The 23,519-nt window shown below is 43.5% G+C and overlaps 1 protein-coding gene across 5 annotated transcripts in view; it reads left to right on the top strand.

Annotated features, from left to right (window-relative positions):
- SLC5A9 (solute carrier family 5 member 9) overlaps nucleotides 1-23,256 on the top strand; it is a 68,712-nt gene extending 45,456 nt beyond the window's left edge. For 2 of the 5 annotated variants that reach the window (XM_029617944.1, XM_029617942.1), the window contains 5 exons: nucleotides 4,565-4,715; nucleotides 5,255-5,423; nucleotides 9,045-9,260; nucleotides 19,068-19,191; nucleotides 22,513-23,256. In XM_029617944.1, the coding sequence (XP_029473804.1) occupies nucleotides 4,565-4,715; nucleotides 5,255-5,423; nucleotides 9,045-9,260; nucleotides 19,068-19,191; nucleotides 22,513-22,721 (869 nt within the window). In that variant the 3' untranslated portion in view covers nucleotides 22,722-23,256. The remainder of the gene's footprint in view (nucleotides 1-4,564; nucleotides 4,716-5,254; nucleotides 5,424-9,044; nucleotides 9,261-19,067; nucleotides 19,192-22,512) is intronic. The other 3 variants (XM_029617943.1, XM_029617940.1, XM_029617941.1) reach the window with 2 other exon arrangements.
- The last annotated feature ends 263 nt before the right edge of the window (nucleotides 23,257-23,519 follow it).

The following is a 23,519-nucleotide window of genomic DNA, read 5'->3' as shown; positions in this document are numbered from 1 at the left end:
ATCAGGGCCTGTGCATGGGTATTAGGCACCCTAGGTAAATCTTACAGTTTTGCACCCCCTACCCTCCCCACTCACAATTAAAAATGATGCATTTATAATTGAATGTACATGAAAAAGGACATTCAAAGTACAGTCTTCTAAACTAAAACATTACTTATTTACATGCACTGCTGGGGTGCCAACCACAAAACCCTGCAAAAGACATTTGGCACCCATATGGTGTTAGGTCTATTGTTAGGCTTAGACTTGGCCCTTGGAAAGTTTTGCATAAACTGAATTACATTATAGTAAACCTCCCATACCAAAATAGCACTACCAGCCAGCACTCAAAGAGTAACAATCCCACCTATGAAAAGGTAACATTATGAATATTACACCAGGCCCTAAAACACCGATATACCTCCTATTAGGAAAACAAAGGAATTTGGGATGCTACTGATCCCCACACTAGCAGAATCCCTCACCTCAGTTATACATGCAGAACACAGAAAGACCCTCACCAAATATAGAATAAAGAAACCATAAAGTATAAATAGAAATATGCAGATAAAACAGAACTGGAAACCGCAACCAGCCAGTGTCTATATGCAGTGCAACAATGGAAAAACAGAAACATCATCGTGTTTCATAAAATAAACAAAATCATAAAGCATCAATCATAATAGAAGAAAACATGCTAATAAAAAGAATACGTATTCAAAACAGTCAATGAAAAAAATATCAAATAATTACAATTGTATATAAAATGTTTAAAAAATTTCCCAAACGTCAATAAAATATTTCAAAACAATTAAAACCAATAAAGATAAAAGGTCCCATACTCTTACATCAAAATAAATAAATAAATACAATATGTCAGAACTTTTGATTCCAAAAACCCTGAGATGGTTGGACCTGAGGGATGTGCACAGACTTTCTCCTCTTGCTCTCATACACACACAACAAATATACACTCTCACATACTCACTGACACACACGTCAATGTTCATTCACACAGAACACTCTCACACAGTCGCATGCAATCACGGACACACACACATGCCATGCTGGCTTTTTTGCTGCCCTGTGCAAACAATTATTGTGCTGCCCCCTTCCCCACCTCCCCAATATTCAGTCTCTGTCCCAGGCCCATCAAATAAAGCCAAGCTCCCTCCTGCAATCTGTCGGGCCGATACAGTACAGTGCGCTCCGGTGGAGCGCAATGTTAGCCCGGGTTTAGATATGCTAGCTTTACCCCTTATTCAGTAATAGCGCGTTGAAAACGCGCGTCCAGCCCCCCCTGAAACTAATAGCACCCACAACATGCAAATGCATGATGATGGGCCTATTAGGTATTCCCGCGCGATCCAGAAAGCAAAATGTGCAGCCAAGCCGCACAGTTTACTTTCAGAAATTAACGCCTGCCGGCACCGGGAAAATGTACAGAAAAGCAGAAAAAACTGTACACCCTCCGACAATATCATAGTGATATTAAGTTGGAGGCCCCAAAATAAAAAAAAAAAAAAAAATTTAAATAATTTAAATCGGCTGGCGGCCTGCGGGTCGGAAGGTGGACGCTCAATTATGCCAGCATCGTTTTCCGAACGCGTGGCTGTCAGCGGGCTCGAGAACCGATGCCAGAAAAATTGAGCGTCGGCTGTCAAACTTGCTGACAGCCCCCACTCCTGTCAAAAAGGAGGCGCTAGTGTCCCTAGCGCCTCTCTTTATCGCAGGCCCTAATTTGCATCTTCTCCCCCCCGAATCGTGCGCACAGGAGAGCGGGAGCTCGCCCGCCCGCTCTCCCCGCAACTTTTACTGAATTGGCCTGTATGTTTTTAAAAACGAACACGTCCCTCCCCCCTTCTCCTAGAACCCCTGGATAGGGAAAGGAATGAGGTACCTCGGACAAACCTTGCAGACATGCCACCCCCACACCCCCACACCCTTTACAGACACACATAATTAAATTATGCATTTATAACACATTTTACATGACAAATAACATTCAAAGTACAGTCTCTGAGGCAAAATATCACTTACAACATGCACATTATATTTATATGCACTGCTGTGCTGCCAACCAGAAAAATCTGAAAAAGTCACTTGGAGCTCCTATGGAATTAGACTTTGGATGAGAACTTGGCCCTCAGAAAGCCATAAACAAACAGAATTATTACCATTACAATATAGTAAAGCTCCCTTACCAAAACAACCCTAACAACCTTATCTATGAAAAGGCAACACTGAGCATATCACACCAGGCCCTAGAACACCAATAAAACTCTTATTAGGAAACTTAGCTTCCTTCACAGAAATTACATACCAGCAAAATACCTCACCTCAGTCACATATACGGAACACAGAGAGACCCTCACCAAATACAGAATAAAGAGATCAGAAAGTATAAACAGAAACATGCTAAGAGGAACTGAACTGGAACCCACAACAAGCCAGTCTCTACATGCAGAGCAACAATGGAAAAGAGAAACAGTACCATTCTTCATAAAAACATTAAATAATATAATCAAGAAATATAAAACATCAATCATAATAGTAAAATCATATTTGTAAAAAGAATAAATATTTCAAACCAGTTAATGAATAAGAATATCCAAAATTTCCCAAACACCAATAACATATTTCAAAACATCTGATGAATAAAAAATCCAGTAATTAATGTTCTAGTTCCCCCCCAAAATTAAATATTTCAAAAGAGCAGAAACATCAAATTACACCCAATAATTAGATCATTGATTGTAATTAATAAAGATTGGGTGTAAATATTAAAGATTAAAAAATCGCCTGCTCTCCATACCCGTGATCTTTTCATTTCTAGTCACCCTGAGATTGTCGTGGACTGGGGGAAACAGGGCTGCACAAACTTTATCTTCTCTCTCTCTCTCTCTCTCACTCTCACACACAATCAATAACAGTCATCTCTCACACAGGCTCCTTCTCCCTCACAGATACATTATGTGTGTATGTGTGTGTGCACATGCCTGTGAGAGCCTATATGTGACACTTAGGTTCTCATATTCACAGGCACACAGACTGTCACACAAACACACATAGGCTCTCGCAGACAATTCCAGGTTCTCTCTCACTTACTCACACACACATACAAGCTCACTTGCATACAAACAAAGTCTCCTGTTGTCATCAGGCCATGGAGGGATGAGCTACAGCACAGCCCCATGTGTTTCCTGTTGTCATTTGGTCAGGGTGGGATGAGCTCCACCATGGCCCCACGGGCCTCCTGTTGTGTTCAGGCCATGGTGGGATGAACTCCGCCATGGCCCACCAGCCTTACTGCTTGGGGGGAGGGGGGTAGCAGAAGCTGTGCGCACCCGCGGGAAAAGTTTACAGGCACATGTACCTGCACCCAAATAAAAGGGAATACCGGGCCTCTCATTTTCAGTCACCAGCGAGTTGAGCTCCACCAGCAGCTTGCAGCGAGTTAGGCTCTGCTGGAAGACCCATGGCCTCTCCTGCTGCCACCAGCCTCCTGCCCCCCCCCTTCGGGTGTGCCACTCCATGCAAATGCACTGAATGCACACCCGGTTGTGCCGAGCCTGCACAGAATGGTTCTATAGTAAAAACTGAATTGTTTGTTTTTCTAACACTGACTGCTAAAATGTGCATTTCTCCTGATTTTGTTGCAGTCAGCTTTAGGGAAAAACCTCCAGATGTCTCTTTATTTTTCTTTTTAAGTATCAGCAGTCAAGGGCTTTCAGATTGCATGTGGAAATCCACATTTTACTTGTAGTGGTCAGCAGTAAATATAAAAGCAGAAGAATTATAGAAGTGATTTAATAAATGTGAGCAAACACATGCATAAACATTCACCCTTGGAAGGTAATTTTATAACCTAGAACTGAAGTTTGCATGTAGAAAGTACACGTAAACTTTACCCCTAATGTTCAAAGCAGATTTACATATGTAAGTCCGCCTGGAATATTAGTGGGTATAGGCGGAACCCTGGACGGCATTCGGGCACACATTTCCGTCTGCTTGGGAGCAGGGGTACATGCGCACGGGTACATTTATGCGCATACTTTCGAAAAGCAAAAGTATTCATGTAAGTGGATTTTCCACCCCCCCTGGGAATGCATCTTTCAAGTAAAAGTACATGTGAAATTGCTTCCGTGTGTACCACGCCGGGGTAATGTTTGAAGAAGCCCACCTATGCATGTAAACCCACACTTTGAATGGCAGCCCTTAATGTGCATGCATGGTGAGGACAGTGTACTCCACAGGAGATCTTTATCTCTATAAAAGACGTCTCTTCTTCTTCTGCTGTTTTGTGTTTTTGTTTATTATGGAAAACTCTTTAACTAGTCCCCTCCCGAGAGTGATATGATAAGAGGAATGACCAGTGCTACTTAAGGACCATATGTCTGAACTGAGTGCATAAGCTTCCTTTACCATTACTTGTTCATCCCGCTGACATCAGTGGAGGCAGTGGAGCCTTCTGTGCTGGAATTTTCTGGGTCTTACGTTTTCATTGACTCTGCCTGCTTGGAGTGCCATTTACAGTTCGTGATTCTCCTCTGGCTCTTTATTCCCCACCCCCTTTTCTTTCTAGGTCTAAAGGGCTTGATGATGGCCGTTATGATGGCTGCCCTCATGAGTTCCCTTACCTCGATCTTCAACAGCAGCAGCACTCTCTTTACTCTGGACATCTGGCTGAGGATACGTAGGCATGCAACGGAGGTGGAGCTTATGATCGTGGGCAGGTCCGCTCGGTTCTTCCAACTTGGTTTGCTGTGGGACTGAGTCATTTTCCCCTAAATTCCTTGCTCCTAGGCCTCCCCTATAACTACCATCAGACCCTTGCAAATGCTACAGAACGCCATGGCAAGAATCCTCACACATACACGTAAATCCGAGCACATCGCCCCCATACTGAAGGAACTCCACTGGCTGCCCATATCCTCTCGTATCAAATACAAAACCCTGACCATAATCCACAACTCACTGCACAATCATCATCACCCCCTGGCTTGAGGACCCCGTCTGCCTCCACGCCACCAATCGCCCCTCAAGAAGCACACACTCCGGCACCCTCCACACCCCCTCACTCAAAAGTGCCTCTCTCACCTCCACCAGAGAAAGAGCCATATCCATTGCTGGACCCACCCTCTGGAACTCGATGCCATCTGTACTCCGTCGAGAACCATGCATCAAAAAGTTCAAAACAGGGGTCAAAACTTGGCTTTTCAACTGATGCACAAATGAAAAAACTAACTTTCCTTCACCATGTCCTCTCTTTTAGAATCTTTGTTGCCATCTTGGTTGTAATCAGCATTCTTTGGATTCCCATAATTCAGGCAGCTAATAGCGGCCAGTTGTTTGACTACATGCAGTCAGTAACCAGTTACCTGTCTCCACCAGTTGCTGCGCTATTTATACTGGCGATCTTCTGCAAGAGAATCAACGAGCCTGTAAGTGATCAATCGATCTCCACCAGAAAAGGTTAAAGAGGTACACTTACGATCTTCACCGAACCAAGGGGGCTCTCCCTAGCACAGAGAATGATGAGACACCCTGGCTGCCTCTGATCTCTTGGTGGATATAAACATTTTTAAGGTCAATTTAAGACATTTAGGGGTAATTTTCAAACTGTGTGGACTTTGCTCTAAGTTTCACTGTGAAAGGGCACACATGCTTCCAGTTTGAATCTTGCTGCAGGTAAAAGTGTCCCTGCGGACATTTGCACTTCTTTGCTTTTATCATGGAAAACGATGTGCATAGAGCTGAAGATGTGAACCGTTTGTGTAATTTCCCTTCCCCCGACCAAAACATGCCCCAGGAATGCCGCCTCCTTAGGTAGCTAAAAGTCTGAATTTACGCAGGTAAATCACTGCTTGACCTATTCAAATAACTTTAAAAATTGCCCTCTTAATTGACTTGCACAAATACCCAGAAGGTTTTTTGTTTCGGTCACGTATCTTGACTGAATGTTTAATAAACATCTTCAACAGAAGAGTTCTCTCACACAAGCACATTTTTGCATTGGAAAAGGAGTTGGAGCAAGAAAGGCATAAAATAGTGCCTGAATGTCTGTCACAGAGTTTCTTCAAAGACTATAAAAGCAGTTACATAAAAACCCCTTCCATTATATTCCTTAATGCCATTGCCTTGTGCTCTAGAGGTGCAGCCATCAATTTCAGGTTGACTGTGATTAATCATTGTAGCCCTTTGACGCCTGCTGCTGCATGATTTCCAAATTAGTCCAAGTTCAATGATGCCTGTTCTCAAGTATTGAATACCAGGCTTGATGTCGGGTAATGCAAAGTGCAAACAAGTGCAAATCAGTCCATTGATGTATATAGAGTTTACATTGTGCATCTTGAGTTTCACTCTCTTGGAAACCTAACCAACCACCCATTAAAGATGGCGCCGGCCGTCCACTGGATGGCCCGCGCCATTTTTAAAGATGGCGCCGGACGTCCAGTGCTCCTACCATGTGACAGGGGCCGGCCAATGGCACGGTTACCCTGTCACATGGTAAGGGAAAAGGGCCATCGGTGCCATTTTTATTAGTGGCAGCCGATGGCCCGAGAGCGGGAGATCGCTCCCAGGGCCCACTGGACCACTAGGTAATTTTAAAACGTTTGGGGGGGGGGGGGGGGGTCAGGAGGGTGGTGGAGGCTAAGGGAGCGGTTTTAAAGGGTCAGGGTGGGTTTTTTGTTTATTGGCCGACAGCCCGAGCGTGAGAGAATGCTCCCTGGACCCCCGCTGGACCACTAGGTAATTTTAAAACGTTTTTGGGGGGTCGGGAGGGTGGTGGAGGCTAAGGGAGCGGTTTTAAAGGGTCAGGTGGGTTTTTTGTTTATCGGATCGGGTGCAGCCGATAAAAAAAAAACAACCCGATCGGGCCGGTCGAAAAAAAATGCACGATTTGAATCGGAACCGGAACTGAACTGATTCTGGTTCCGATTCACATCTCTAATATTAATAATATTCTTCCGATGTCACTGTGCAAAAATAAGACAGTCAGAGACTGCCTGCCTATGGCTGTTCTCCTTAAATGAGGGGCATAAAAATCAATTTGTATGCACTTACAGGTAAATTTTAAATAGCCAGCGCACGTAAAAACTGTGAGATACGTGTGTGGCCAGGTCGCGCGTGCATCGCGGGCATGTTAGAACGCCCACGGCCATGCACGTATCTCGCGGTACATGCGGAAGAGCCAGCTGTGCAAAAAGGGGCAGGCTGGGGGAGGGTTGGGGCAGGGTCTGGGCGGGGCAGGGGCCAGCCGGGCCAGCGCCATTAGGTGTTATAAAATCGGCACATCCATGTGCACGCACCGGGACGTCTGCGAGCCGCATTGAAAATTTACCCCTTAGAGGACAACGTTTTCACTCAATACACAATCAAACTGTGGAGTTTGTTGCTGGAGGATGTGGTCAAGGCATATAGCACAGTTGAGTTTAAAGGGTTTGGACAAATTCCCGGAAGAAAAGTCCATAAAGAATTCCTAGCCAGGCAGACTTGGGGAAAGCTACCACTTATCCCCTGGAAATGGGCAGCAGGAAATGGATCTGCTCTTTGGGATCTGTTGGGTCCTTCCTAGAGATCTGGATTGAACAATGAACACAGCACACGCAGTCTCCACACATACTGAAGACTGAACATGCCCTGAGCATTATTTTCAAGAGCGTGCTCGCAACATTCCTTGAGGCCATCATGCTAGAGGTTTGAGGAGAACACTTTTCATATGATTTTTACCAGGTTACTAAATAGTTACCCGGGTAGAATGGGGAGGGGGATGAATATCCCCCCCCCCCCGCTCTGCTGAAAAGTGGGGGAGAGAGTGGAGCTGGCAGACAATGTTGGATGTAGTATGGACTTTGTTCCTGCCATAGAGCAGATGCAAGTTCTAAGGGATGAACTTGTGGCATCATCAACCTCACCTTTTCAAAAGGAAACTCCAGGGGGAATGCAAAGTATCTGCAGGACTGCAGGTTCCCCATGGGGTTTTAAAATTGCTTCTAAAATAAAGGGGTTCACAGTTATCTAAGTCATATCATGTGGTCTAAGGGCTTTAAACTTTTCTGTTTTTATGACTGGAGCATGCAAGGTGACCTAGGTAGAGCAGTCTCACATGGGCAACCTGAAGATCTTCTTTTTTTTTTTTTTCCATTCTGTAAAAAATGATCAAAACAACGGCTAATATTGCCAGAGTGCTTTGTAACATGTCTCTTTCAGTAGCTGTGTTGTATCTTCTGTTTTTTTAAATTTTTAATTAAGAATAGAGAGATCAATGTGGATTAAATCTGTACTTTACACTCACCTGGGAAGATTCAGACAACAGGGATGAGCTGTCATTTGTTTCGTGTCAATTAATGCGCAGTAAAATGCAACGAATAAAACAAACAAAAAGATGGATCTTGCTTGAACCATGACAAGACCATGCAAATGGTCCATTTTAATCCTTCTGAATCAGTTCAGATGTGAATATTCACAAATTCACGCACACATTCAAAGTATTTGGCCATCTCCAGTATCTTTCAGAGGGATGTTTCAAATGCCATTCACCCAGGTAAATGCCATCTGAAAACTACCCACTCTGCAAGAGGGTAAAAGTATGTAAATTCTTCCACATGCGTGCACTTTTACCTGCATGTTTGTGGAAGCATTCCTTGCATTTTCCAAATAGACACATTGTTTTGGCTGGAAAAAGCACGTGCAGAAAAAATAGCTATAAATCTCTATAGGTACTGAGATTTGGTGAAAAATCTGTGCATAAAAATGCCTGCAGATTTTGCAATTGGCTGCACAGTTTTGAAAATTGCTTCCCAGTGCTTTTGTATCTGAGAACATTTGCATCTGAGAACCAGTCTGAATTTTTGGGTGGAGGTGGTACATTTGAACAATGATTGAATCTTAATTCTGATTACTGAATTTAATCTGAGTCTAATATTCATATATCTGAAGCAGAATTTGAACCAGAATAGGGGAAGGTCATCCATCCCTAAGTTCAATATGACTTCAAACCATGTCTTCTGTGTTGCAGTTTGTTTCTTCACACTTGTTCATTGGGTTTTTTTCCCCCACAGGGTGCTTTCTGGGGTCTACTTGTGGGGCTTGTGATAGGTTTGATTCGAATGGTCATGGACTTTGTTTACCGGGCACCCTATTGCGGTGAGGAGGATACAAGACCATCTGTGCTAAAGGATGTCCATTACCTCTACTTTGCTCTGATTCTCTTTGCACTAACAACAGTCGTCTCCATTGTGGTTAGTCTCTGTACCCCAGCGATTCCTGATGAAAGTGTAAGCAAAAATTTAGTATCCACTATTTCAGTTTCTCTCTTTTACCCAAACTTTTGAAAGCAAACTAATATTTGATCTGCATTTAGATTCTTTTTTTCTCTCTTCGCTTACTCATCACTTAAATTTAGAACCATATTTTCTGGTATCAAATTGCTTAACAACATCATTTGTTGATTATGTTGAGCTACTTGCTTATGTTGACCATTGAACAGAGCCAAGGCAGGAGAAGTAGGTAAGGAGAAATAAAGTAGACAGAGGACAAATACATGTGAAGCATTGTTTTAAAACTAGTCTATAGCTGGCATCTGGATCAAGTGCACTGACATCATCCCATTGAAAGGTCTGAGCATATGCAGAAAAAGATTCTGTTGGATTTCACAGGGAAAGGTTACTTTTTTGGAAGCTCTGTTAGAATGAAATAAAAGGTTCTTGAAACGGAGAAGAAAAATGTTGATATTGGCATAGGAATTTTTGTTATCTTTACTGCTGCAGTCACAGTTCTGTTATTGTGAGAGAGAGAGACAGAGGTGCTGCATTGTCTATTCACTGGGGCCAAGCAGAGACAAAAGCAATGCACATGATTTTTTTTTGCGTCTCTATCTGATTCTGCATAATGACAGCGCACTGCTTATAATGCAGACTGCAGAAAGACAACAGAAAAACAACCTTGTCAGTTTTTCTTCTTGGTCTGTAAAGTTTATTTTGTATGTTTTGCTCAGTGTTTTCACTGCAGTAAGACAATCAGTTGAGGGATGAAACTGGGGTATCTGAGAAATGCTATATGCAGCATCACCTATAGAAACACCACCAGCTAGCACTAGCATCAGGAAAGTGCGGTAATATTAGCTAGGGGATCCCCTCTGCCACTCAAACCAAAGCAGAAGCAAAAAGGTTGAAAATGGGAAGACTCTACAGCTCTTTTCAACAATCTGGCACACTGCAGCCATCACAGAGCAGACACAGTGGTGTTCCATATAACTGTCCTGGGGCAAGAGGCAGACAACATCCAAATGATTACCCTGAATGAACAGCCCTTGCAGATAGTGTCGAATCTGGGCTTTATAACTGGGGGTTAAAATGTACAGCAGATGCTTAAAGACCCCTCCAGGATTACATTCAGTAGTCATAGTCACACGCGGGCGCAGCTGGCCAAAGCCTGCTTACGGCCTCAGTTTTTTTTCCTCGTTCAGTGTGAAAGAAACCGACTGAAAGTGGTGTGCGCTGATGTGAGGAGGAATGTGAAATGGTAGTTCAGAGGTGTTAAGATGTGAAGATTTCATTCTGCTGCATGAGATGCAATGTGCAAAACACTTTCTCTTCATGAACCAAGAAATGACTCACTCTGCTGCTCTTCATAAACTGAGCGCTTGGCTTCAGGAAAACTTTAGTTGAAGGTGATTGAAACAGAAGATTTAGTTTTATTTATAGGAACTTTGTTGATTATCACCACTTCCATGATTTCACTGCAAAAGAAATCACTATGCAAGAATTGGAAAAGAATGTGGTATCACAGCAAAGTAATTCATTTGTCAATGTGTGATAATCCCTGTGTTGTTTGTATTTGCCAGAAAAAAAACAAGATTTAGGTGGTATCAACATCTGCAGAGCCATCCCGGCACTTGACAAATCGAGTTGTATGATTCACATACATTTAACAGCCAATGGCAGTCTTAGGGTTCTATTTACAAGTTAACACTTGACTATTTACCTAATTTCTTCGCCCCTCTCCCCGCATAGTTTTTCTTTGAAAATTTGTTGACACGGATACTTGACCACAAAAGTCCCTGCATGTCTCACCCCATCATTTTCTGGAGAAAGAGACTGTGTGGAAAAATGTGAGCTAGCTATGGTGATTTTTGAAGATTGTGTAAACCATTGTGATGGATTTTATCTTAATGATGGTATAGAAAACCTGGTAAATAAATAAATACATATTAGACCCATCATAGGAACCCAGCCCCAGAAGCCCCTAGGGCTGGTTCCAGGAGGTAGCCCTCCGGCCACTCCAGAAGCCATTTTGGACTACAGCTTTGCGTGGGCCCCCCGTGCCATGACGCAATCAACACAACCCTGGGGTTGGCCTTGGTCCACACCATTGGCGGGTGAGTGCATACAGGCATGAGGAATGCTGAAGCTGAAGACTCGGAGTCCAAGCAAGATGAGGAGCCAGGCAAAGACTGAAGACAAGCAGTCCAGATGAGACAAGGGACCAGGCAAAGACTGAGAACAAGGACCAAACAGACCAAGGCCAGGATCAAGACTCCAGAAGAGAATGCACAAGAACTTAGGAACTCAGAACCAGAACTTGGAAACTCAGAAGACTATGGAACAGGCCTAGGAACTCAGGAGCAGGACTCTGAAGACTTGGAACAGGATTCTGGCCTGAAGGCTGAAGGCACCGGAGTGCTGAGGCAGACTGAAGACACAGAGACTGGCAAGATGCTGACACAAGCTGAAGATACCAGGTGCTGGAACAAGGTAAAGACCAAGACACTGGAACAGGCTGAAGACCAGGACACTGAGCAAGATGCAGGTAAATAAAGGATGGTTAGTTACCCTTTCCAATGATACTAAAACAAGAGAATAAATATTCAATGAAGCTTACATGCAGAAGATTTAAATCAAATTGTAGAAAATACTTCTCAAATCGATGCCCAATCAAGCTGGTGAATCTGTTACCAGAAGGTGGGGTTTAAAAGAGATTGGGATAAGTTCCTGGAGCAAAAGTCTATAAAACATCATTTGCCAGCTAGACTAGAGAAAGCCATTGCTATCCCTGGGAGTGAGTAAGAAGGAATAAATCTACATTTTGGGGATTGTCAGGCACTCGTGACCTGGATTGGCTATTGTCAGAGAGAAGATGCTGGTCTGACCCAGCATGGCATATCTTATGTTCTTATGAGGTCAGCATTCAAAAGGATTTGTCCTGCTAAGTTAGGAACTTAGTTGGATAAATCTGAGGTTTAAATATTTCCCCCCCATTGAGAGACTAAGATTTAGCCACTGAGATTAGGTGGATATACGAACGGTGCAGTTTTCCCAGCTAAATCCTAACTTAGCCGGACAAATGGCGCTGAACTTGGACCTCGATGATAATTACATTTTGCCATAGAAACATCAGTATTTGTAAGTTAATGCGATAAACAAACTGCTCCCTTAAGAATAAGTAGTATGTCTACAAAATGGGTGTTCATTTCAAAATTGAGTTTAAAGGTCCAACAATTTCAATGATATCTGTTTAACGTCCAGACCATCCACCAAACAATTATTCTGTTCCTAAAGTTTTAACTCCTAATGAGTTTACTGTCAAGGCCATCAAAAGAGGAGCCTTTCACCTCCTCATCCTCCCCATTCGCCATCATTACTTACACTGGTTTAGAGTGATTTATGCTGCTAAAAAGCGTTCTACTAGTGTTGGTCACTCAGCTCTCTATGAATATTGCGCCCTTTCGATGCGGCTAATAGTTAAGAGTTAGAGAAGACCTTCCCGAGGGCATGTTCAGGACGGACAAGGAAAAGTGCAGACATAGATTGTCTTCTCAAAATGATGCATGGAAAACGTGCTCGCAGAAAAAGCTGGTGCAAAAGAGCCCCTGGCCAGCTTCAAAGTGAAGGCACTTGCAAACTTTAGCTTTGAAAAGCCATGCAAAGACAATGGATGAAAAGTACTCGCGGAATTTATCCAAATGCCGATGGTTTGAAAATTTCTCCCCAGGGTATGTGATACTGGCTCTGGCCACCAGAGTCCCACAACTTCAGCCCACATGTGGAGGGCCTGGGTTCAATTTCTGAGCCACGCAATTCAATTTCTGGCCACTAGGTGTCATGCAATGGTGACACCTAGTGGCCAAATTTAGGGCCCTTGATTGCAGGGATCCAGAAGATGGCCCGGTGCAAGGCTTCCGGTCGTCACTGCATTATCTAGGCCTAAGTGAGTTGGAAGGGGATATAAAACAGAGGGGAAAATCCTTGGGCAGTTGCATCAGATCCCAACCTTGGTCTCCACTGACCTGGAGACCCAAAGAAGCAGAAGGAAAAATGCAGTCCACCCCCTCCCCCCCCAAAAAATGTCATGGATCCCAACATGGTGGAGCCACTGCCACTAAGCTTGTCCCTTTCCCATGCAGCACCCTATAAAAAAAAATCTCTTTAAATTACAGACACTTTTTATTTACATTGCTGTCAATTACAATATAAGACACAACACCTGTTAATACCATGGAACAAATTTATTTTTCTCCTTGGATCGTGCCTGTTATCAGTGACAGATAAATCCATCATTAGGCACATAATCATGAAAGCATAATGGTAGTTTTCAATCATCTGGTACCATTAGGTTAACAGCTTATTATGAAGCAAAAAGATTTAGTATTTACTCATGCTTTTGAGCAAATAAACTTCCTGCTACATTGCTGTATTAACTTATGATGTGGCACATCGCTGGAAGAGAAGGTTAGAGAGATGTGTCCCCCCCCCCCTTACTGCCCACCAAATATCCATAATACTATAGCTATACGCATTCTGTAGGAGACAAGAGGCAGAAGGGTGATACGATGGAGGCTTTCAGGGGCCTGAGAGGTGTAAGTAATGTTCAAGAACCAAGCATTTATCAGTGGAAAGAAAGTTCCGGAACTGTGGGTCATGATACAGGGCTGAGAAAGTGGACCTAGGAGCAGCACACGCAAATGTTTCTTTGAACAAAGAGGCCGACGTACCACACACACACACACACACACACACACACACAAAACGCAAAACTGCGCAAAGGCTAAAAAAAAACCAAACTAATAGTGTGCATTATTTTTTCTTTTAGCACGCACAATTTAACTATTTGCTTCACAAACACAGCAGCTTTTTCTTCATGCGTAGTTTTATGCTTGTGAAATTTTATTTAAATTCATGCTTGAAGTCACTACCATGCAATTCTTTGCAAAATAGTGTGTTAACTATGAAGTAGATATTTAAAGATATGCGGCTAGGTAAGTTAGCCAGGATATTCAGCAGCTCGGCTGAGCCGCTGAACACACTTGAATACGTTTAAAGTTAGCTGGATAGGTTTTATACGACTGTCTTTGACTTATCCAGCTAACTTATTGGCACTTATAGCTAAGTTAACCGGATAAGTAACTCCTCCCGTTACGCCCAGATCCTGCCAATCACCTCCCAGCTAACTATTTAACCAGCAGTGGTGGCTGCTGAACGGGACTGGATATTCAGCCACCTCCAATTAAGCCGGCTATGTGGAGCTGAATATCGTCCTCTAGGAGCTTATAGTAAAAACCATAAACTAAAGTCGCTTTGTAAACTGGATTTAGCAATATTTCATAGAGGTGAGCTCCTCCTCCATTGCCAATAACCAGCTCCCAGCGTCACCTTGCTGTTCTTTATGCTTGGAATAGGCTTTGATGGCTGTTTTGTACTTCCTCTCTATCCTAAAGAGGTTGCCTTAAAAGCTTACGCTCTCTGGCTTTCCCTTATCGAACCATTGTTGATTTTACCCATATTTATCAAAAAAAAAAAAAAAAAGGATATAAAGGTGAATTTTCAAAGTGATGCGCGTGCCAAAACCAGGAGTTGCACACGCTTCTAGCGCACGCGCCCGTACGCCTGATTTTATAAACCTGCCACATGCGCACGCAAGCACTGAGATGCAGAATGTGGGCGGGACATGGGCGTCCTGGTGCGCGTATGTCGGTATAAGTCAGAATAAACTATTTCTAACCATATATGAGCTGCCCGAGGAGTCTGGGAAAGAGGTGGACGGACTGGTGAAACTGGTTATAATCCTGGATGTGTGCATGTTTCAAAATTCCCTCCCTTGTGTGTCTAAAAGCCGACATTTCTCTGCTGTGCACGTACACAAATAAAATAGGGAGCACACATACACGCTTGAGGCCTATTTTATAACGTGTGTGGACCCACGTGCAGGATATAAAATTTCAGCGCATCTCGCCACGTGTCCTTATACACGTTTATATGAGAGCACACACCCACGTTTTAAAATTACCACCATAATAATAATAAGCTCCTTTATAGTAACATAGTAGGTGATGACAGAAGCTTTATAGTAACATAGTAGGTGACGACAGAAGAAAATAATCATCCTGTTCCGTCTACCCAGTTATTCCCATTCATACTGCAAAGAATATAGCCCAGCTGTAAGCCATATAGCATGACTGCTAGTAAGATATCTTTTCCTGCCCAGGACAGTTTGTCATCTTCCATATTTGCACTCTGCTTTCTTGGGCAAATGAGCATACTAGATATCCCGTTTAGTTTCACACTCCGTACCTGTCTCTCCAAAAAGCTTTCCACACTCTAAAGGTCTACCCATATGAACATCTACCACTGTTTATCATCCAAACATCCAGCTTCTTAGATTCTCTGTGTGGCCTGCCAGATTGACCTGCATTTCTACTAGAACTTCAGGAGGGTAATTTTCAAAGCAAAAATGTCCCTTTAGAAAATTGTGTGTTTGGTTGGGTTGGGACATGCATATATTTTTTTATTTTAAAAGTATGCATGCGAATTCTCTCAGCTAAATTATATGTACCAAATTGCAGGTATAATTGGTTGCATTTAGTTTTGCTACAATAATTTTCAAAGCAGCTTATGCACATACTTGCCGGCTAACTTATGCGCAATGTTACAAAATTACTCCCCATAGTTATTAGAGATGTGAAGGCAAAATATTTTCAGTTCACTCGTTTTCATGTCTTTTCCAGTCAAATTTTATTCCCGGGGTGTTTTACTTTTTTGTTTTGTTTTTTTACTGAGAAAGGTACTTTTCATACAAATGAGTGTGCTTCAGAAACAGAGGTCCGTGAATATAAGGGCTTCGTTACTGATTGGCAGCAACAGAAATGGACAGTGGGGCCGGCGTCAAAGCTGAAGAGCTGCCATCCCGAAATATAGCTTTTATCCAAATAAATGCCTGTTAAACTGTTCAAGGCATCTTAAAATCCCCCAAACCATTTGTTAAGACTTTACCTTCAGAGTGACTTCTTTGGGAGTTCTCGCGACTTTCATTGGGAACATGGCCCGTCGTGTACAAACCCCTTCTGTAAAGTGCCCTGTCCCTCTGAAGCACATAGGGGTAGATTTTAATATGCGCAGGTGTTATAAAATAGCCTGACCGCGCGCACATGCGCGCTCAATTTTAAGTGGTCGCGTGCACGAATGCCGCCTCTACCGCCTATGTGGGGGGATTTTAAAAGGCACGGGTGCCAACCTCATTGCCGGTTTTCCCAGTTCGTTCCCAGTTCATCCAGTTAAGGGATAGGACTTCCAACTGCCCCCCCCAAGCTTAATAGCCCTTATTCCTCACTGTTGGCCCCAACCTTTAAAACTCTGCTGATCTGCAGATCTGGTATTTTTTGTTTAGTGATTTACACGTCCCCCATAGCAGAAGTAAAGTTACACGGCAGGGGAGCCCGGCACGCGCCGGATCGCGTGAGTACTTACTCGCTAATTTTAAGTCAAACTCCCAGAACGCCCATGCCCTGCCCAGACCACGCCCACAACCCGCTCCTTCTGGAAACTTTCCACTGGTGTGCGCGGCGGCATTTACACACTGGTCCGAGTGGCATTTAAAATCCGCTCGGTGCGCACCGGCCCGCCATATTCACACAGCCCCTAATTTCTGTGTGCGCCAGACTTTTAAATGTCACCTTTAAGTATGGAAAGAGGCATGCCAGATATATCAAACACCACAAAATAATTAAAACAAATAGGATTTTTAAAAAATCCTTGCTCCATATCTGGAAATGTTTGATTTCCAGATGCCCTGAGATTATCATGGATTAGTGGGGGAGGGGTGAGGAAGGTACACGAACTTTTTCCTCTCTCTCTCTCACTCTCTCTCTCCCTGTCTCTCACACATCCACTCTCTCTCTCACTCTCTCTCTCCCTGTCTCTCACACATCCACTCTCTCTCTCACTCTCTCTCTCCCTGTCTCTCACACATCCACTCTCTCTCACTCTCTCTCTCCCTGTCTCTCACACATCCACTCTCTCTCTCATTCTCTCTCTCTCCCTGTCTCTCACACATCCACTCTCTCTCTCATTCTCTCTCTCCCTGTCTCTCACACATCCACTCTCTCTCTCACTCTCTCTCTCCCTGTCTCTCACACATCCACTCTCTCTCTCACTCTCTCTCTCCCTGTCTCTCACACATCCACTCTCTCTCACTCTCTCTCTCCCTGTCTCTCACACATCCACTCTCTCTCTCATTCTCTCTCTCTCCCTGTCTCTCACACATCCACTCTCTCTCTCATTCTCTCTCTCCCTGTCTCTCACACATCCACTCTCTCTCTCACTCTCTCTCTCCCTGTCTCTCACACATCCACTCTCTCTCACTCTCTCTCTCCCTGTCTCTCACACATCCACTCTCTCTCTCACTCTCTCTCTCTCCCTGTCTCTCACACATCCACTCTCTCTCTCACTCTCTCTCTCTCCCTGTCTCTCACACATCCACTCTCTCTCTCACTCTCTCTCTCTCCCTGTCTCTCACACATCCACTCTCTCTCTCACACCCACACCCACACACACTCTCTTTTTCAGGCACCAGCGGGATGGGTTCCACTGGCAGTCACTGAATCCCCTCTCTGTTTCCTACAGCCGCCAGCAAGTTAAGGTTCGCTGTTAACTGCCAGATCCCCCCTCTTTTTTTTATTCAACTGCCAGCAGGATGGGGTCCTCTGGCAGCCGTCGGGTGTCCCCCCACCCCCTCTCTCTCTTCAGCCACCAGTGGAATGGGATCTGCTGGTGGCCTTTGGGTCTCCCCTATTTTTCGTTCGGCCACGGCGGGACGGGCTCTGGAGCAGACTGCCGGGTCATTTTATGTTTGGCGAGGAGGCAGTGCTCCCTCCCACTCCGCCAATCATCCTGGCGTGGGTAGGTGGCGGCAGGAATCACATTTAAGGAACATCCATCTCCTGCTGCCTCGGGGCTGATAACCGTGGCAAGAGCTGCAAGATAGGCCCCCACGGCAGCAGAGATGTCGATTGCTTAAACACTTCTTCTGTGGCAGGCTGAGGGAAGTGGGAGGGAGGTGAATTTAAGGAAGGGGATTACATAGCTGATGGCACTCCATCTTTGCAATCAGATCAGGCAGGGATTAGATTTATCCCTGCCCAATCTGATGTACAAAACTGGGTTGGCAAGCCGTTTTTGGGGGGGGGGGGCACTTAGCACAGGTGTCGTTATGGGGTGCCAAGAGCCTTTTCCGCCCATCAGGAGAAGAACCCAAGAGCATGGGTCAGAATGTGGCCTCTGCGCTCCCCCATGTGCCACTGAGTCCTGTTAGCTGGAGGAACAAGGTTATGTTATCATCTATTAACACTCACTGTGTCCTGGATTTTGTCATCAAATTCATAAAGGCTGCTGCTTCAGTCAGGGTCTTTACCCCTTCCTCCCCCATCCCTGTTACTGCTGCTTCAGCTATAACCTACACAGTCGTAGGGAAGTCATGTAATGATAGTGCAGTGGTATTTGTTCTGGTGGGGGGAGTAGGTATCTCTGTGTACTTCCTTCCTCCATGAATGTTGAGTTGCCTTCATGATGTAACATATGGCATGTAGGTCCATCCCTTTATTGAATAATGATTACTTCCAAATTAAGACTTGAGAACTGACTTGAAAATACAAATGATGACTGAAAAGGACAGAGGGCCAATTGGGCCGTTCTTCAACCTTCTTCTGGAAGGGTACCAGCTTTAAAAGCTTAGGAAAAACTGCTAATGAATTACAATGTTCCAAAATGAAGTGTTTTCTTTTTTTTCCTAATTTCAATGCCTTTTTGCCCTAGCTTGTTCGCTTGACATGGTGGAGTCGGCACAGCAGGGCTCAGAGAGTTGATCTAGTTGAACCTTGGAACCAATCAAATGAGTCAGAAGCTCCAAGACAAGAAGTTGTTTTACATCCGCAAACAGGTATCTCAGCATTGTCGCTGTACAAATACGTCTACAAGGGGTGAAGCTCCTCCTGTAAATGGTTTAGTCAGATTCGTTGGAAGAATCAGTCTGCCTTAAAAATATAGCCTGGTTTTGTATCACTCATTTTATTTTTATTCCTCCCACCCAGATCCTTGGATCGGTTCCAATTTTATTCAGTATTCAATGCTTTGCATTATTCAGAATATCTGAAGACTCATATTTAGAAACAACTAATCCAAGAGTTCAGAGAGTTTTCTGAATATAAGCGCAAATCTCAGTTTCTGAACGGGGTCGTCAAGTTTTGGACTGCCCAGATACGGAGCTGAAAATGTTCTAAGTTAAACCCCAGGTGGCTCTGTTTACCTTTATTTCTGAGGGACTACAGCTGGAGTCTGATGCTCTGGTCACCTCTCTTAGGAAGCCTTCCTCCATTCAGATGGAGTTTGTATTTAAAATACTGGGTCATCCATCCTTAGGTTAAATGCCTCATCTGCAATGTGCGTTGACTACCTGGATATTCTGTGCAGCAGGGGCACATTCTCTCAGCCGGTTCAGTCTTCCCAACATGTAGCGCTCACTCCGTGGCCTACATGTCAGCCAAACGTTTGATTTAAATCGGTCCACGCAGTATTTCTCCCATTGGGTACTCGCTGGAGGAAATATCAGAGGATGCGAGCAATACCTGTTGTTATGTTACCAATTTATGGCTCTTCAGAGGCAGTTTTCAGAACTGCCAGCCGACGTGAAGGCAAAGCCCACGGATACTTTATCCATGGACCTTGCAGCATTTATTAAGGAGAAAGTACATGCATGCTGTCTCTTTTGAAATTTGCCCTGGGGGGAAAAAGCTCCCGAGTGCTTTCTTCTTCTGTGGATATTAATTTTTGCCGGTGTCAGCAGCCGGCCCTTTAAGACGATGGCATTCCCTTGAGGTTGGGGACCACCATCACCCTTAAAGGCCCACAGGCCGTGTTGTTTTATCCCACTGTGTTTGGTCATGAGAGAAAACAATACAGCCACATATTTACGGGGGAAGGGGCCTCACTATCACAATACACCCACCTCCCGTGATAGTGGGATCCTTCCTCTGGCCTAACACATCTAGGTGTTAGCATGAGGGCCTTTTACAGTCAGACAGTTGTCATTTGGAAATGATGTATTCTTAGATGTAGGTTGCTTCGCAACCCAAAAGCAGGCCCTCAAAAGTACTAGCAAGCAAAAGATATATTTCAGTTAATTCCTCTGGTAGGTATTCCTCTGGTTTTTATTCCTTTTTTTAAAGTTTCTCCTGCTTAGTCACTCCCATCATTATAAACCATAGTAAATCAGGTGGGTTGTTGTGCTGATCCTCATAAGAATTGCAACAAAGGATGTGAATGTTTCGTGGACACCCAAAGGGTAGATTTGAGAAAGGAGATTTGAACAACAAAACAGTAGGGATTAACCACTGAGTTCATGCCTTTTTAAAATTCCAGTTAAGTATAAAAATGTAAGAATGATGTTAAGAAAAATTGAAAAGTGATCTAGTAATAAGTTTAAAAAAAAAAAAAAGGCAACCAATTCCAGGAAAAGGCAAGTTGATATTTTGAAGATTCTATTTAGTATGATTGCATTAACCATGCTAATGTAATATTACTGGATGTTCTGTTCCAATCTCTGCTTTCTGAATGGGTCAGACTTTTCTTGACGAATGTTACAAGGTGATTTTATCAGTTATTATTTATGTAAGGCTAGATTTTCAAAAGCATTTATGTACATAAATGGGCTCTTTGGAGGATGTACACGATAAAGTACATGTGGAAGCAATAATGTATACTTGACAGAGGTGAGCCTGGGGGCGCAGTTGGGGGTTGGGAAACCCTTTTACATTTGATTTTCAGAAGTATGCCCGGAAATGCATGCATGCAGATTTGCACCCGCTCCCAAGCACGCGTAAGTGCCTGCGTGGATGCCGCTCAGGAGTTTGCATAACCCCCTGCTAATTTTCAAAGTAAACTATGCATGGAAGTACATTGTGGACGTGAACCCTACGTGGGTTCTGTTAAAATTATCATCTACAAGGCTAATGTTATAACTGCGCTCAGGGCTAAAGTCTCCATGTAGAGAGTGCACACAGACTTTAGCCCACAATTCAAACAGGACTTGTACACATGTCCGTTTTGAAAATGAGCATGAACGCACAGAACTCAGCCCTGCATACGCACAGAGATTTACATTAGGTGTATACATGCATATGAGTCACTTTTATGCGCATATTTTCGAAAATTAAAAGTCTACACATAAATGGCTGCTATCCCCACCCCCAACTCTGCCCCTTTGAACACCTCTTTCCAGTGCATGTAAAAGTATGCATGGGATCACTAGGGGGCACTCCATGAAGTTAGCATGGGGCACATTTAAAACTACCGTAATCGGAGAAAGTTCTTTTTCACTCAACGCACAATTAAACTCTGGAATTTGTTGCCAGGGGATGTGGTTAGTGCAGTTAGTGTAGCTGGGTTTAAAAAAGGATTGGATAAGTTCTAGGAGGAGAAGTCCATTACCTGCTATTAATTAAGTTGACTTAGAAAGTAGCCACTGCATGGAATAGACTTAGTTTTTGGGCATTTGCCAGGTTCTTATGGCCTGGATTGGCCACTGTTGGAAACAGGATGCTGGGTTTGATGGGCCCTTGCTCTGACCCAGTATGGCATGTTCTTATGTTCTTACATACTTTTATGCACACAAGCCCAGGGCAATTTTCAAACAGTCTATTTAAGTGCATGAAAGTGCATTTTAAGTGCATAAATGCTTTTGAAAATCAGACCCCAAAGATTTTCCCCAATCAGGGTTAATGCAATTTATATGCTACTAACCCAATAGTTGGTTGGGGGAAACAGACAGAGTCATTGGGTCAAGACTCTGCCTGTTTCCCCCAACCAACTATATCATTTTTTTATCTCAGTCCTTCTCCAGTCATTTTGTTCCCTGTACCCTCTGTATCTGTCTCGAGCGATGCTTGAACTCCATCACAGTTGTGAATAACCCCGGGTCCGGCACTCTTGCATTAATTGTTAGAAAAAAAATCATCATTGCTGTTAACCTTTTCTTTTTGCAAATCCTATGGCAAGAAGACATCACAGATGTTCAGGAGAGGACAGGTCATTTAGATGTGTGATTTTGGGGCGAGATCTGGAACTGAATTGTTATGGAGAGTATTGGCAAAACAGGAGCCGACTCATCCAAATGGGTGAAAACACGGACTCCTTTAGACCTGTTTTTGTTGACCTGGATGCATAAAGTACAGAGCATATTTTTTTTTTCTTTGCTTTACTTCAGCATCTGAGTTTCCTTGGTGGAAGAAATCGTACTACTGGTTTTGTGGTATATCCAGGGACCCTGTGAAAAGGTTAACTAAGGAAGAACGAGAAGCTTTGGAAAGAAAACTTACCAGTATTGAAGAAAAACCAAAATGGAGGAGAATTTGTGATATCAATGCTCTAATTCTACTCGCCATTAATATCTTTCTCTGGGGATATTTTGGATGAAGATAGTCCTTGTAATTGCTTTTGTGGAATTAATAAACTGTTCAGATGGAAATGAACAATGTCATATTCTCATCTTGGCTTTTTTCTTCTTACTTTGGGGGATACAAAAATATGGCAATATTAGGAGGATCAAAAGATAATGTCTGACATGGTTATTGGAAGAGTGTTGAAATTTAATATCAAAGAAACCTGTATTGAATGAACCCTAGGGGATGGGCATATAAAGGCTTCTTGTAAACGTGAGATATTGCAATAGCTGAGCTTTTTTGAGAAGCATAATGCAGGCTGTTGCGCCAAAAATGTCCATTTTGAGATCTGCATTATTTAAAAATGTTTTATTACATGAGTTTGTGTGCTTGCCATATACTATACATCTTTACTAGGCAGCTCACACGTATTACCCAGTTCAATTTTTGAACATTTCCATATGTGCCTTTTGTAAACCGTTGTGATGGTAAATAACTTAACGACGGTATAGAAAATAGAGATGTGGTTCGTTTTTCGCCCGAAATAGGAAATTACCCGAAATTTCCTATTTCGTTTTTGTTTCGGAGGCCCCGAAACCCGAAAAGAATTTTCCCTGAATTTCGGGGAAATTTCGTTTTTCAGGTTTGCCTGGGGAGAGGGGCACAAATTTTTTTTTTAAATTAAAAAACACCCCAAACCACCCCAAACATTTACATTAACTATAATACAACACCCCCCCCTGATCCCGATCCCTCCCCAAGACTTACGAAGTACATCCCTGGTGGTCCAGCGGGGTCCCGGGTTCCATTTTCCCTCTGTGCCCGTGCTACT

This window comes from Rhinatrema bivittatum, chromosome 10 (assembly GCF_901001135.1).
Source record: "Rhinatrema bivittatum chromosome 10, aRhiBiv1.1, whole genome shotgun sequence".
Classification (NCBI taxonomy): Eukaryota; Metazoa; Chordata; class Amphibia; order Gymnophiona; family Rhinatrematidae; genus Rhinatrema; species Rhinatrema bivittatum.
Note: the sequence above shows the minus strand (reverse complement) of the source record. Positions and strands in the feature narration are given on the sequence as shown.